The sequence below is a fragment of the Dipodomys merriami genome, unplaced genomic scaffold, assembly GCF_024711535.1.
Source record: "Dipodomys merriami isolate MVZ:Mamm:240054 unplaced genomic scaffold, mDipMer1.0.p SCAF_7, whole genome shotgun sequence".
Lineage (NCBI taxonomy): Eukaryota > Metazoa > Chordata > Mammalia > Rodentia > Heteromyidae > Dipodomys > Dipodomys merriami.
In genome coordinates, this window is record NW_027206290.1 from 14,653,450 (window position 1) to 14,667,169 (window position 13,720).

The 13,720-nt window shown below is 40.3% G+C and overlaps 1 protein-coding gene across 1 annotated transcript; it reads right to left on the reverse strand.

Moving 5' to 3' along the window:
• Positions 1-463: 463 nt before the first annotated feature.
• Positions 464-11,252, reverse strand: Bcl10 (BCL10 immune signaling adaptor). The gene is made up of 3 exons (XM_070007489.1): positions 11,171-11,252; positions 3,394-3,682; positions 464-1,093 (listed from the first exon to the last, which is right to left on the reverse strand). Exons 1-3 carry the CDS (start codon positions 11,225-11,227, stop codon positions 738-740), a joined length of 702 nt encoding a protein of 233 aa, XP_069863590.1. The 5' UTR covers positions 11,228-11,252; the 3' UTR covers positions 464-737.
• Positions 11,253-13,720: the final 2,468 nt, after the last annotated feature.

The following is a 13,720-nucleotide window of genomic DNA, read 5'->3' on the forward strand; positions in this document are numbered from 1 at the left end:
ATCTAAGGATTGCAGTTTGAAGCTGGCCTGGGGAAGGAAAGTCCATAAGACTCATATCCAATTAATCATCAAAAAAGCCACAAGTGGAGCTTTGGCTTAAGTAGTAGAGCACTAGCCTTGAGCAAAAAAAGCTCAGAGACAATGCCCAGACCCTGAGTTTAAACCCCAGAATCGGCACCAAAAAAAAAAAAAAAAAAAAAAAAAGAGGATATATATTATATATATTATAATATGCTATATATGTTATATATAATATAGAATGTTATATATTATATTAATATATTATAATATGTAATATATTATAATATAATAACATATTATATCTTAATTAGATATTAGATAATTATACATAATATATTATAATTATATATTATATAATACATATTTTATATATAATATATATTATAATATATAATATATAACATATTATTATATATTATATATAACATAATATATATCCTGAGTAATGTTCTGTTAAAACTAGTCTCGCAGTATAAAAAAATTGAAAAATACTGAAATACCTAAAAAAGAAAGAAAAATACTGAAAAGGACATGACCAACATGATTTACATTCAGTTATTCCTAAAAGCAAAAATTCTATTTACAAACTATGTTTAAATTATGTTTTAAAAGACATGTATCAAATGTAAGTAAATCAATATAGCAGTTTTACAAAAAGATTACATTGTTTAAAACATTTTTTGTCACTAGTTAAAAAATCAAAAGGCAGTCAAGTGTCACTGTCGTGAGACAGTGCGTGATCGTAAGGGAAGAAACAGCTCACTAGAGTTTCCACAAGTTCCTCCATCTTCTAACTGCAGCTCTGGTGGCAAAGGAGGTGCCCCAGGATCCCCAGGTCTAGGAAGTGTAGTTGACGAGAAGTTGCTATTTTCAGTTCTGCCTACTTCCAGGACAGGCAAATTAAGAGAAGAATCCGTAGAAAAAAAGGGAGCTGTGTTGGATTCTCCATCTGGATGGTATGTGACGGTGGATGCTCTACGTTTTTCAGAAAAATTACTCTCATCTGAATTTGATCTAGCCAGGTTGTTTGTGGCTCCATCAGGAAAAGGTTCACAGCTGCTACATTGTAGGCCTACAATAAGATTATTCAGATGTAAATGAAAAAGGAACTAAAAAGAAGTGGAGTACACTCCCACCTTATAAGTTCGTATAAATTGTTAAGCTAGTTACTGCACTTCAGAATTTATAAATTCTGTCATAATCTTCTTCAAATTTCATTTGCTTTTCTTAACAATTATACCATTATTTGCACTTTCTAGATAAGGAAAGCATCTCAAGATTGTGAAATGAAATGCCAGAATTTAATTTAATGTATACTTGTATATTTAACTATTAAAGGACCTGGAAAAAAAGCAGTTCCTGAAAATTTTCATAAGAAATAGGTTTGGAAATAAAAATATTTATGTATTTATGCATTCATTCAATCATTTTTGAAGGTCTACATAGATCAGGCTGGCCAAATTAATAATCCTCTTAGTCTTCCAATTACTGGGTTTCTTGGCAACCTATCCATCTAATAGATATTCTTTAGTATTCTGATACGAAGAATATTGTCATGTGCTAAAATTCAATAAGCCAATCAATAGCAATTACTGATTCTTGTGTGTGTGTGTGTGTGTGTGTGTGTGTGTGTGTGCGCGCGCACGCGCAAGCGCGTGCCTGCATGCACGCACACACACACACGCACTGGTCTTGGGCTTGAACTTATGATCTGGGCACTGTCAGTAAGCATTTGTATTCCAGGCTAGTGTGCTACCACTTGTGCCACAACTCTATTTTCTACTTCTTGGTAGTTGATTGGAGATAAAAGTCTCATGGACTTTCCATGCCTAGGCTACCTTTGAACTATGTCTTCAAATCTCTACCTCCCAAGTAGCTAGGACTTACAGACATGAGCCAGCTGGCACCATTACTGATTCTTGAATCATAAAGTATCAGGACTCAAAAGGTTAGAGGTCATCTGAAATATTCTCTCAATATTACTATAAAGATGAGAAAACAGATACCCAACAGGTTACTCCAGGTAATGCTCTAGGCCTTTTTTGTGGCAATGTGAGAGCTACAATTAAATAGATAATGTCCTGGTGCTCAATCAGTGACGGTGGTTATTCCCATCAAAGAACTTTTTTTATATTCAAAGGGTATAGTGAACAATCAGCCTCAGGATTGAAAGATTATATGTAAGCACATGTATCTTTTTTTTTTTAGTCGGTGTAGGGCTTAAACTCTGGGCTTGGGCGCTGTCCCTGAGCCCTTCAGCTCAAGGCTAGTGAACCATAGCGCCACCTCCAGCTTTTTCTTTTCTTCTTTTGAGTGTTTCTTGGATACTTTCATAGACTTGCCTGTCCAGGCTGGCTTTGAACCATAATCCTCAGATCTCAGCCTCCTAGGATTACAGGCATGAGCCACCAGCACCAGCCCAACTACTTTTTATCGTCAAATTGTGGAAGAAAAACTAGCAGAGTTGGATTTATTAAATACTTTACCCTGTATAACCTGTATGTGTTTTGTTCTCTGCTTTTTGTAAAAAACAAATTATGTAGCTCAGGCTGACCTTGACCATTTAGGCTTGATCAAGATGATCATTGAGATCATCTTATCTCCTAAGTATATCATTCTTATATGTGATATACAGTGGATTTTCCCCCAGAGGTTATCTTTCAATAGATTAACTTTAGAAACAAACTCTCATGCATACTGGGATTTTATTTTAGTAAATGGCATTCTTGGATTTTTTTGTCAGTTGTGGGGCTTGAACTCTGGGCCTGGGCGCTATCCCTTAGCTCTTGAGCTCAAAGCAAGCTCTCTACCACTTGTACCACAGGGACACTTCTGGTTTTCTGAGTGGTTTATTGGAGATAAGAGTCTCAAGGACTTTCTGGCTGGGCTGGCTTTGAATGGTGATCCTCAGATCTCAGCCTCCTGAGTAGCTAGGCATGAGCTACTGATGTCCAGCTAAATGGCATTCTTAAATGAGTGTTAAGTATGGCCAGTCAGTGAAATTTCATGTTTGCAAAGTAATGACATATTTTTTAAATGTAAATTGGATATAAGCCTAAAGCTTAAACTTCTGCTCTACTTTTGTAGTTTTTTATTTTATTTATTTATTTATTTTTGGGTCCAGTCGTGGGGCCTGAATCTGGGCCTGGGCGCTGTCCCTCAGCTCTTCAGCTCAAGGCTAGTACTCTACTACTTGAGCCACAGCACCACTTCTGGCTTTTTTCTTTTTACTTATGTGGTGCTGGGGAATTGAACCCAGGGCCTCAGGCATGCAAGGCAAGCTCTCTACCACTGAGCCACCTTCCCAGCCCCATGCTTTTGTAGTTTTTTAAAGCACTGCTACATGAACTCTTCAATACCTGATGTACTTACCTTTCAGATATTCTAGTTTTATATTTCTGAGCCTCAATACTTCATCCGTAATCTTCTGTATCAGGAAGTTCTGTGTTTTTTCCCGTCGAATAGATTCAACAAGGGTGTCTAGTCCTTTGGGGTTTTCCTGTAAGTAGTCTAACAGTTTTCCAGCTCTTTTTCTACTTGATGTGCGGCAAGAAATTTCTTCTGTGTCTTCTCTACTGAGGATTTTTTTTGCACGTAGGTGATCAAAATGTCTCTCAGCTATGATTTTCTCACACAGGTAAACTCGCAAATTTTCTAAGGCCTAAAAGACAAAATTAAATATGTTTCTGTATTATTCTGTAACACCTATGAAAACCACACAGATGACTGATTATAAGGAATTTTAAGTGATATGAAGCATTGTTCTGAAGCCAAGAGGCTTGGAAACCTTTCAAAATGCAGATTAAGATGAAACTCCAAGCAGACACAGCAGGTCTCATACATTCCTCTTAGCTTCTACCTTGCTCTGTTCTATTTTCATACCAGAAAAGTAAGGTCAGGCTATTGTGGGAAGGAATCAGTCAAATCTTACAGACTGGGTCCTTGGAAACAGGAAGGCCTGCTGAGGGTTGCCTTTAAGGGTAAAGACATTTTAGTTAACATTTAGTATGAAACTCAGAATTAGGGTTAAGAAGGAAACTTAGAGTGAAGTCTCATAATTCATAACTTTTGTTATATTTATTATTAAATATGCCATTTCCCTGGTGAAGCCACTAAAAAGCAATCTAAAAATGTGTGAGACAAACAAAAACTTCAAAACCAATAACCCTAAAAAATTTAAAAGAGCTCATAATATAGCTGCTTTTGTAATCAGAAAGACTATACTCACTGAGTCAGTCTTGGTGGAAGGGAGAAGAAAGGGGTTAGGAATAGTGAGTGTTGAAAAAAAAACAAGACAAATAAAATAAAAGATAACACAGAAAACAAGCTTAAACCTGAGAAGTACCTCAGGGAACTTAAGTAGCAGGAAATTATTGTTGGTCTTTTATTTTATTTATTCACTTATTCTAAATTTGTAACTGACACATATACATACACATTGTAAAATGCTTAAATCAGGTCGACAGGGATACCAGTGATTGTATTTGAGTTCTTCTACTTAATGTGATCTTGGGTAAATGACTTGACCTCTGTGTCTACTTCCTTCATTTGATTATTATAAGGAATGAATTGCTTCATGCAAATTGTTTAGAGAAGTGCCTGGTACTTAGTAGGTGATCAATCCAGTTAGAGATGGTAACAATGATGATTAATTCAAATCACATGTATAAAGGCAGTGGAAGATTTTAGCTGCACCCTGTACACAATGGTAGAAGAGCCATTTAAGGTACAGGCTTCCTGTAGTTCTTGCTTCACTAAATTCCCACATGTAACTCCTAAATTCTTAGTATCACAAAAAGCTGGACATGAACATATAAAGATGAAAAAGAGGGCTGGAGATGTGGCTCAGTGGTAGAGTGCTTGCCTAGCTAGCATGCAGGAAGCTGTGGGTTCGTTTTCTTAGTACCACATACACAGAAAAATCTGGAAGTGGTGCTGTGGCTCAAGTGGTAGAGCACTAACCTTGAGCAAAAGAAGCTCAGGGACAGTGCCCAGGCTCTTTTTTAAGCCCCAGGATTGGCCAAAAAGAAAATAAATACATAAATAATAAAGATGAAAAAGAGTTCAATCTGTATGCAAATAGATCCTAGTCTAGTTGGGGAATACACATCATACAGAAGCCAATCAGGTACTGGGAAAAACAGAGTGAACAACTAACTCTAGCTCCAGGACATGGGAAACTTGCAGAGGCTATGTGTGAGTTACAGGCACATAGGTGAGTAGGAGGAGAGATATTAACAAGTCTGGGCTGCTGGGAATATAATATACATCTGGGAAGATGCTAAGGAATGAAGTTGGGAAAGAAAACTGGGGTTAGATAATGGATGGTTTTTCACAACATGCTGAAGAATATTTATTGCCCTGTAATCGCAAGAGGCCTCAAGGGTGACTAAAAGAAGAAACTAATAAGCAACTTGCAGAAGGCAAGGGGGAACAAAATTTAAGATCTAAAGAGACCTGGAAGACTTGCTGTAATTACCTTACAAAAGATACACTGAGTGTATTTATCTGTGAGGATGGAGAAAAGATAATATTTAAAAGATGAACTTCTTGAAAAACTTTATCATCATATGCCATTTCTCTGATTTACACTGTGAACAATCCTTTCTCTACTTATATCCCAAAAGTACTTCAAATTTTATGTGAAGTTTAATTTTTCCCTGTTCCTTTTCTCTGATATTCTCAATTAATTAATAAATACCACCATCCATTCAATCTTGCAATAAACCTAAAACCTATCCCCATCTCTTCCTCTTTCACTCTCCTGCCACAACTGATCACCTACCAAGTTCTGGCTCTTCACTTCATCCTTCTTCCTAGCATTGCCATTTTAGGTCCTTATCCTATCCTGTATGGACTAATAATAGAAACCTAACCACACTGCCTACTTCCTTCCTCTTTTGCATATTTCTCCAGTATGCATCTATTAGATCTTCTGTTTTTTCAAGAAAAAAAAGGAAATCTAAGTGTTATATAAATTCTAGTGTGTTTTGTTGGTAATTAAGGCTACAGTTTCTGAAACATGGAAGAACAGTGAGAAAATTAAGAGCATGCTCTAGAAGTAGGTCAACCTCAGTTGAAATCTTGAATCCGCCACATCCTCCCATGACAGCTACTGCAAATTAATTACTCTTAATTTCAGGATCCCTATTGGTAAAATAGTGATAAAAATTAAACTTGCAAGATACCTTGGAGACTAAATGAAATAACTGCTGTGAAGGTGCATAGTCCCCTATGTATAGTTACTTTGGTAGAGTGCTTGCCTCATATGCATGAGGCCCTGGGTTCAATTCCTTAGCAGCACATAAACAGAAAAAGCCAGAAGTGGTGCTGTGGCTCAAGTGGTAGAGTATTTGCCTTGAACTGAAGATCTGAGGGACAGCACCCAGGCCTAGAGTTCAATCCCCATGACTGAAAAAAAAAAAAAAAAGATTCTGGATAGAGATAAGGTTCATATCTACTTACTTCTTCAGCTCAATTTATCACTATCTCTGGCCTGGAACTTTATGCGCCACCCAAACTGCTGCCTGTGACTTTACATTTGGGTTATTTTCTCTTCTTCTACCCTAAGTCCCTGTTCTTTTAGATTCAGGGCAGTGGCCATCTTCTTCAAAAAACCTTACCTGAACTCCTAGGACAAATATCCCTCTACCCATGTTGCACATTGTGCTTTCATTTCTTTTTTTACACATCTACTTCTTGTACCTCATCTGCTAATTGATCCACAGACATTTTCATTCTGTCCCATTTCTTAAAAGTTATCAATGGCTCCCTTATTGCCAAATTGGCCACAGTTTATCATCATCCTGTTTGACTTCTCACTAGCATGGACACAGCTCCACTTTCCTTCCTTCAAACACTCAATTTTTTTTAGTGGTTTTATTATTTGTGTGTGTGTGTGTGTGCGCGCGCGCGCGCGCGTGCCAGTTCTGGACTTGAACTCAGGGCCTAGGCATTGTCATGTAGCTTTTATACTCAAAGCTGGCACTCTACCACTTGAGCCACAGTTCCACTTTTGGCTTTTTTGGTGAGCATTTAGGATTACAGGAGGAAGCCAGCAACACCGGGGAAAACATTTCTCTGTTATGAATACCACACTTTTCTATTTTTTTCCTTATCTGAGGCTATGCCTCACCTTTTAGAAGTCTCCTCTTTATAAGGTCTTAAAATGCCTTGTTTTCTAGCTTTCAACTTCAAAGTAAACTCATTTAACCTCACACTTACAGCTGTAGTTATTATTTCCCTTTTGATTGGCTTGATTTACTACTCTGATGTTACTCTTTCTCTTAACTTTCACATTTAATTTCTTTTGTTTTTTTGGGTCCGGTCGTGGGGCCTGAACTCTGGGCCTGGGCGCTGTCCCTCAGCTCTTCAGCTCAAGGCTAGCGCTCTACCACTTGAGCCACAGCGCCACTTCTGGCTTTTTTTCTTTTTGCTTATGTGGTGCTGATGAATCGAACCCAGGGCCTCATGCATGCAAGGTAAGCGCTCTACCACTGAGCCAACTTCCCTGCCCTCACATTTATTTGATACCAAGTCCTGACACTTCTATTTCACTAGGTGCATCTAGAGTTATGCTTTATGTATCTCCATTGTTTCACCCTGATTCAAATCTCTTATCATCTTTTACTACATAAATTCTAGAGGTCTCTTCACTTGATTCTCCTCAGTCCATAGAATATGGAGAAGGATCTTTACAAAAATGTTTGAAGCAGGCGAGGACCAGGGGTGTTTTGTTCAGTACTATAAGTATTTCCCAGAGTGCTAGGGAGATGATGTTTTGGACAGATGCAAATTCATTGCACTTATTTTGTAATTTAAAATGATTATTTTGCTGGGTGCTGGTGGCTCACACCTATAATCTTAGCTAGTTAGGAGGCTGAGATCTGAGGGTCGAGGTTCAAAGCCAGCCAGGGCAGTAAAGTCTGTGAGACTCTATCTCCAATTAACCACCAGAAAACTGGATGTTGAGCTGTGGCTCAAAGTGATAAGAGTGCTCGTCTTGAGGAGAAAAGCTCAGTGATAGTGCCTGGGCTCTGAAGTCCCATGACCACCACCACCACCAGCAAAAGATGATTTAATGTCCTGTAGAGCACATGGGCAGCAAAGATGGCGCTGGGAGGGAGTTGAGTGGGCAGAGCCCGATTTTCTTTACGATCAGCGAGTGGAAGCTTAGGTGCATGATAGGGTGTGACCTTGACAGTGATTGGTTCCTCTTCCTCCCCTCCCACCTGCTCTTTTTTGCTTTTAAAAGGGCTTGCTGTGTGGTAATAAATGAGTTCCTGCTAGACTTGAGTCCCCCGCTGTGTCTGATTGTCTCCCCGCCTGAGGGGAGCTGGGCAACAGGCGAGCAGCCTACTTACCTTTCCTCGGACCAAGTCCGTCTTTCGTGGGACGGATGAAGACCCAACAATGTCCAAGTCTCTTTATTGGTGAAATTGAGCTTCTTGAAATTATTTCTTCATTTTTGAATGGTTAAAACCAATTATATTAACCTAATACCATGTAGTCCAGTATTAATTAATACAAGCCCAAACTCAACTAAAAAGATGTTCTAAATATTAGATGAGGAAGGGGAGGATGAGATAGTAAAAAGTGGGAATTCCCAGGAAGTTTAGTGATAGCAAAGCACACCCACAGTTATTTGAGAAGATACTTTACTAAATCCTCAGTAAATGCCTGAAACCTCGAATAGATACACAAACACTGTGGTATTATAAAAGCCAATACAATAAATGAGATAACTATTAAATGACTGGAGAACAGGTAATACACAGAATGTTATACGCTGGAAAAAGGGATAGTTTATGCCCCTAGCTAAATGGAGTGAGATGTCACAGAATTTCATCATATTACTTAAAATAGCACGCAATTTAAAATTTGAGGATTTCTGGGATTTTCAGTTAAATAACTAACCACATGTAACTCAAACCACAGAACAAAACCACTCATCAAGGCAGACACTACAAAGGGAAAAGCAAGCAACTTTTGATGAAGGATGGTAACCGAAAAGTTCAATTTCTGATAACACAGGAGAGTAATTTGCAGGAGATAAAAACTAGATTTCCAACAGATATTAAGAAATAAAAGCTTAGCCAGGTGCTCAAGGTTCAGGCCTGTAATCCTAGTTATTCAGGAGACAGATCTGAGGATCACAATTCAAAGCCAGACCAAACAGCAAAGTCCATGAGACTCTTATCTCCAATTCACCACCAGGAAACCAGAAGTGGAGCTGTTACTCAAAATGAGAGTGTCAGCCTGGAGCAAAAAAGCTAAAGGACAGCATCCAGACCTTAAATTCAAACCCCAGGACCAACCGAAAAAAGCAAGCAAGCAAGCAAGCAAGCAAGCAAGCAAGCAATTTTACAGTTTCCTCAAGGTTATGGTTTTCAAATACGGGTATTAATTGGAATGGCAAAAAGGGACCGCATGAATGCAAAAGCCTCGAAACTTCATATCGGTATTCTGATTATTCCCTCCTGGTGGTAATCTATCAGGTTCTGTCTTAATAAATTGTAAAATGAGAAGAGCAAGAGTCTTCCTCAGAGGTTTGTTGTGAGGATGAGGGAAAAACTGTATGACACAAAATCTGCAACATAGTAGATGTACTTCTTAAAGTTCTTGTCTTTACTGACATCTTGAATAAGACAACACTTATTTATTCTATTGTAATTATAAATTTCCCCATCTTAACTAGAATATAAAACATTGGCCTGATCTTTTTTTTTTTGTTTTAATCCTTTCAGGCCAAAAGGTATTTTCCATACAATAAGTACTCCATAAATTCCTGCTGAAAGAGAGGCTCAAATCCCAGTCACATCCCATTTCCTACTGCTAATGAGTAATACCAAGTATAAAGATGAGAACAGTGTAGTAAACCTTTTAAGGATGGATGAGAAAGGGACTTGAGGTTCATGAACATTCAAACACTAGCTGTCAAGTAATCCTAGTTACTTAGGAGGCTGAGATCTGAGGATCCAGATTTGAAGCCATTCTATGAGACTCTCAATCAGCAAATAGCCAGAAGTGGAGCTATGGTTGAAGTGGTAATGACAACTTGGAGTGAAAAAACTAAGGGCCCAGGAGGCCCTGAGTTTGAGTGCTAGGACTGGTACAAAAAACACCCCCTCTCCTACACCAGAAGAAGGTGCTTTTGTGAAAGTACTGCAGTATTAAGTAATAATACACTTCATGTTGCATTTCTGTTTTAATTGGAATTAATGTGAAGTACCTTAGTGGTGTCATCTAAGCCCCATGTGGCAAAACAAGTAAAATATTTGCTTTTTTTGCTTGTCACAAATCACACTTCAACGAAATCATTCTTTACCAATTTAAGGTTTTGTACTGCTCTGCCTCACCCAAGCAGAAGAATATAATTTAGTTCCTGAGTTTTTTCTTTTTTTGTAGGTCGTGGAGCCTGAACTCTGGGCCTGGGCTCTGTCCCTCAGTTCCTCAGCTCAAGACTAGTGCTCTACCACTTGAGCCACAGCGTCACTTCCAGGTTTTTCTGCTTATGTGGTGCTGAGGAATCGAACCCAGGGCCTCCTGCATGTGAGACAAGCACTCTACCACTGAGCCACCTTCCCAGCCCGCTACTGAGTATTTTCAACATTTGTCTGCAAATTAATTCTCAACTACAAGTGATCCCCAACCCCATTTAAATATGTGGGCGTCTGCTTATACTAGGGGAATTCCAGATTGCACTTTCAGCTGGCGAGGTCGCCCAGTTCCCTCTGCAAACCTCTCCCGTGTTTGCCCTTCTAGGATTCTTTCCCGGTCCAGCTTCGCTCCAGCCTGGGTAGTCTGACTTAAGGATGAGCAGGAACCGCAACTCGGCAACAGAGCAGCTCTAAGTGAAGTGAGGGTGTGTGTGTGGCGGGGGGGGGGGGGGGGGTCGCGGGGGCTGCGTGTGGGAAAGAAATGACTGCGAGGAAACCTGCTGCTGAAGATCGGAGAGTCTCCGCCCGGCTTAGGTGGGTATGGTTACCATGTTGGGGTGGGGGCCACTCCACCGAGGGCCCCATGTGCAGGGACGGTGCCGGGGTCCGAGCCTGGCCGGACCTGTCGCTCTTCCCATCCGCAGTCTGGGGTTCGGCTTTCCTCTCCCGCCCGCCCCGCCGGACCCGGGCCGGGCAGCGCCAGTACTCACGTCCTTCTTCACTTCCGTCAGGTCCTCCTCGGTGAGGGACGGCACGGTGGGCTCCATGGCCGAGTGGGGAAGAGGACGCCTACTTCCGGCTCTGAAGTTGGGGGCCGCCCTGCCCTGACTGGGGGGGCTTCGGCCTCCGGGTCACCGGGGATCACGGACCACGGAGCAATCGGGGGCAGACAGCCGCCCCTCGGAAAACAAAGGGACTCTGGGGGGGGTCAAACCGAGGCGCTTCCGGCTCCGCCTCCCGGACTGGCAGCGCTCGAGACTTCGGTGTCCCAACTCGGGGTTCAGGACGCAATGACTTCCCTCTCCGAGAGGCTCAGGGAGGGGGGGTAAGAGGGTGGGGGGAGGAGGGAGGCACAGCCTCCCGGCAGGGCAAGGCCTGCCCTATCTCTGTGTCAACCAATCAGCGCCAGCCTGTTTGACTCCTGTTCCCGCCTCTCCCACCTCCTCTCGTGGCGCGTTTCCGGAGTGGTTCCGCCCACTCGCCTCAGACCACGCCCTCCAAGAGACAATCCTTTGAGTGACGTGGTGGGGGGAGGAGATTTGGCTTCCCAAAAAGGAATAGTTTCCGGGGGCGGGGCCGGTCGTGCTCAGCCTAGCATGCGCGGAATGCTGGCTTAGGTGGCCTCAGGACTGGGATTGTCCGAGACGTCGGGTTCCTCCCTCTTTTTTCCAAGGCTTTGCTTTACAATTTCCTGTTGCTGTGTTTGGGCAAGTTTTTAAGTCATTTTGATTATACACAAGCACGTACATGTATACACACATCTCCAAACTACACTATTAAATAAAATATTGATAATATCACCCAAGATTCCAGCTCTTTAGCTCCCTAGGCAATATTTGCAATATCTTAGTCTACATTTTGACTTGCATAAACACTTTCCCTCGCTTATAAATGTTTGTAGTGAAGGTAGATTTATTTCATAGGTTGCTGTGAGCAAAGTCTCTTTTTTTATTGAGCTTTAAAATTTTTATCTTATTTCCTTAATTATATTATATTTTAAAATTATATTTTAAATTTGAAATTATATTTTATTGTCTTTAAATAGCCATTCAAAGGGGTTACTATTTAGCATAACATCACCCCTTTCATTCTTCCCCACTGTAATTTCTTAAAAGTGCTTGGCACATGATTGCACTCAATTCATTGTTTACAATTTTAATGGAGAGGGATGACCACTCCTGAGGTGATACAGTTACCGATTGTCATGATACAAAACACAAGATAAATGTGGATGAGAAGCTCTGCATAGAGCTAAAACAGTTGTTTGGACACCATGCTAAATAATCTAGGAATAAACAAGATGTCTTTTGAAACTACCAGGGTAGATTGAAATGCCAAGAGAACCAAGGACAATTTTGAGAACCTCAGTGTTTATAGGAAAGTAGCAGTCACAAAAGAATAATGTTGCCAAAACCATACCTATGTTGTTTTCATCACAACATGAGGATTTTACTTTTTACCTATGCCATGTCTTTTTACACATTGATGAGTAGTAGAAGTACAGTCTTTTCTGATTGCTTAATCCTTCATCATCTTGGTGTAACCTAATTTACATAACCACTCATTGTTTCATTTAACAAGTATTTGTTGAATGTCAGTTATGTGCTTGGCGCTGTTGAGGTCACTGCTATAAGTGCTGTGGAAACTGTATACCACACAGATAAAAATCCCTTTCCTCTGTTTGGGAAGAGTGGCTCTAGTCTGTAATCCCAGCTACTTCAGAGGCAGAGATCCAGAAGGTTAAGGTTCAAGGCCAACCCAGACAAATACTTTAAAAGATCCACTGTGCACTATGTTATAATTGAAATATATAACTTGTGGGTGTGGATGGGAGGGAAAAACTGGGAGACAGAAAGAGAAGGGGTGACATTGTCCAAAAAGAATTTGGGGAGGGGAAGGGAAATAACAAAATGCTGAAATAAGGATACAGGTTGACCCACTGTAACAATGAGATGTACAAGACACTATGTTGAAAACAAACTTTACAACTTGGGGAGGGGGTGAGGAGGAGTTGGAGAGGTGTGGAGGGAAGGGCTGGTAGAGGAAAAACGAAGGAGGGGGTAATAATGCTTGATAGGAAATGTACTCATGACCTTACTCATGTAACTGTAACCCCTCTGTACAATATCTTTACAATAAAAAATATATATTAAAAAAGAAGAAAAAAAGAAAATTACTTTTTACCTGATTTATGTAACTGTAATCCTTTGGTACATCACCTTTATAATAACAATAAATTAAAAAAATAACTTCAAAAGATCACCATCTTACTCTATAAAAGCTGAGCATGGAAGTGAATGTCTGTCATCCTAGCTATGGGATGAGTTCAGTCCATGCTGGTCCTGCCATAAATGCAAGACTCTCTCTGAAAAATAAAAGCAAAAAGGGATGGGTGTGTGGCTCAAGTGGTAGAGCACCCGCTGGACTAGCATGAGGCCCTGAAGTCAGACCCCGATTCTGAAAAAAAAAAAAAAAAAAAAGAGTTTTCGCCTGGATTTATATTTTATCATTCTTTTATCATTTGGGGCAAAGGAAAAGAT

What these genes read in the sequence shown, in the direction of transcription:
- Bcl10 (XM_070007489.1), bottom strand. Translation starts at nt 11,227, where the DNA reads ATGGAGCCCACCGTGCCGTCCCTCACCGAGGAGGACCTGACGGAAGTG. An exon ending in TGACGGAAGTGAAGAAGGAC is followed by an intron (nt 3,683 to 11,170) that starts GTGAGTACTGGC and finishes TTTGTCTTTTAG; the next exon opens with GCCTTAGAAAATTTGCGAGT. An exon ending in AAAACTAGAATATCTGAAAG is followed by an intron (nt 1,094 to 3,393) that starts GTAAGTACATCA and finishes ATCTTATTGTAG; the next exon opens with GCCTACAATGTAGCAGCTGT.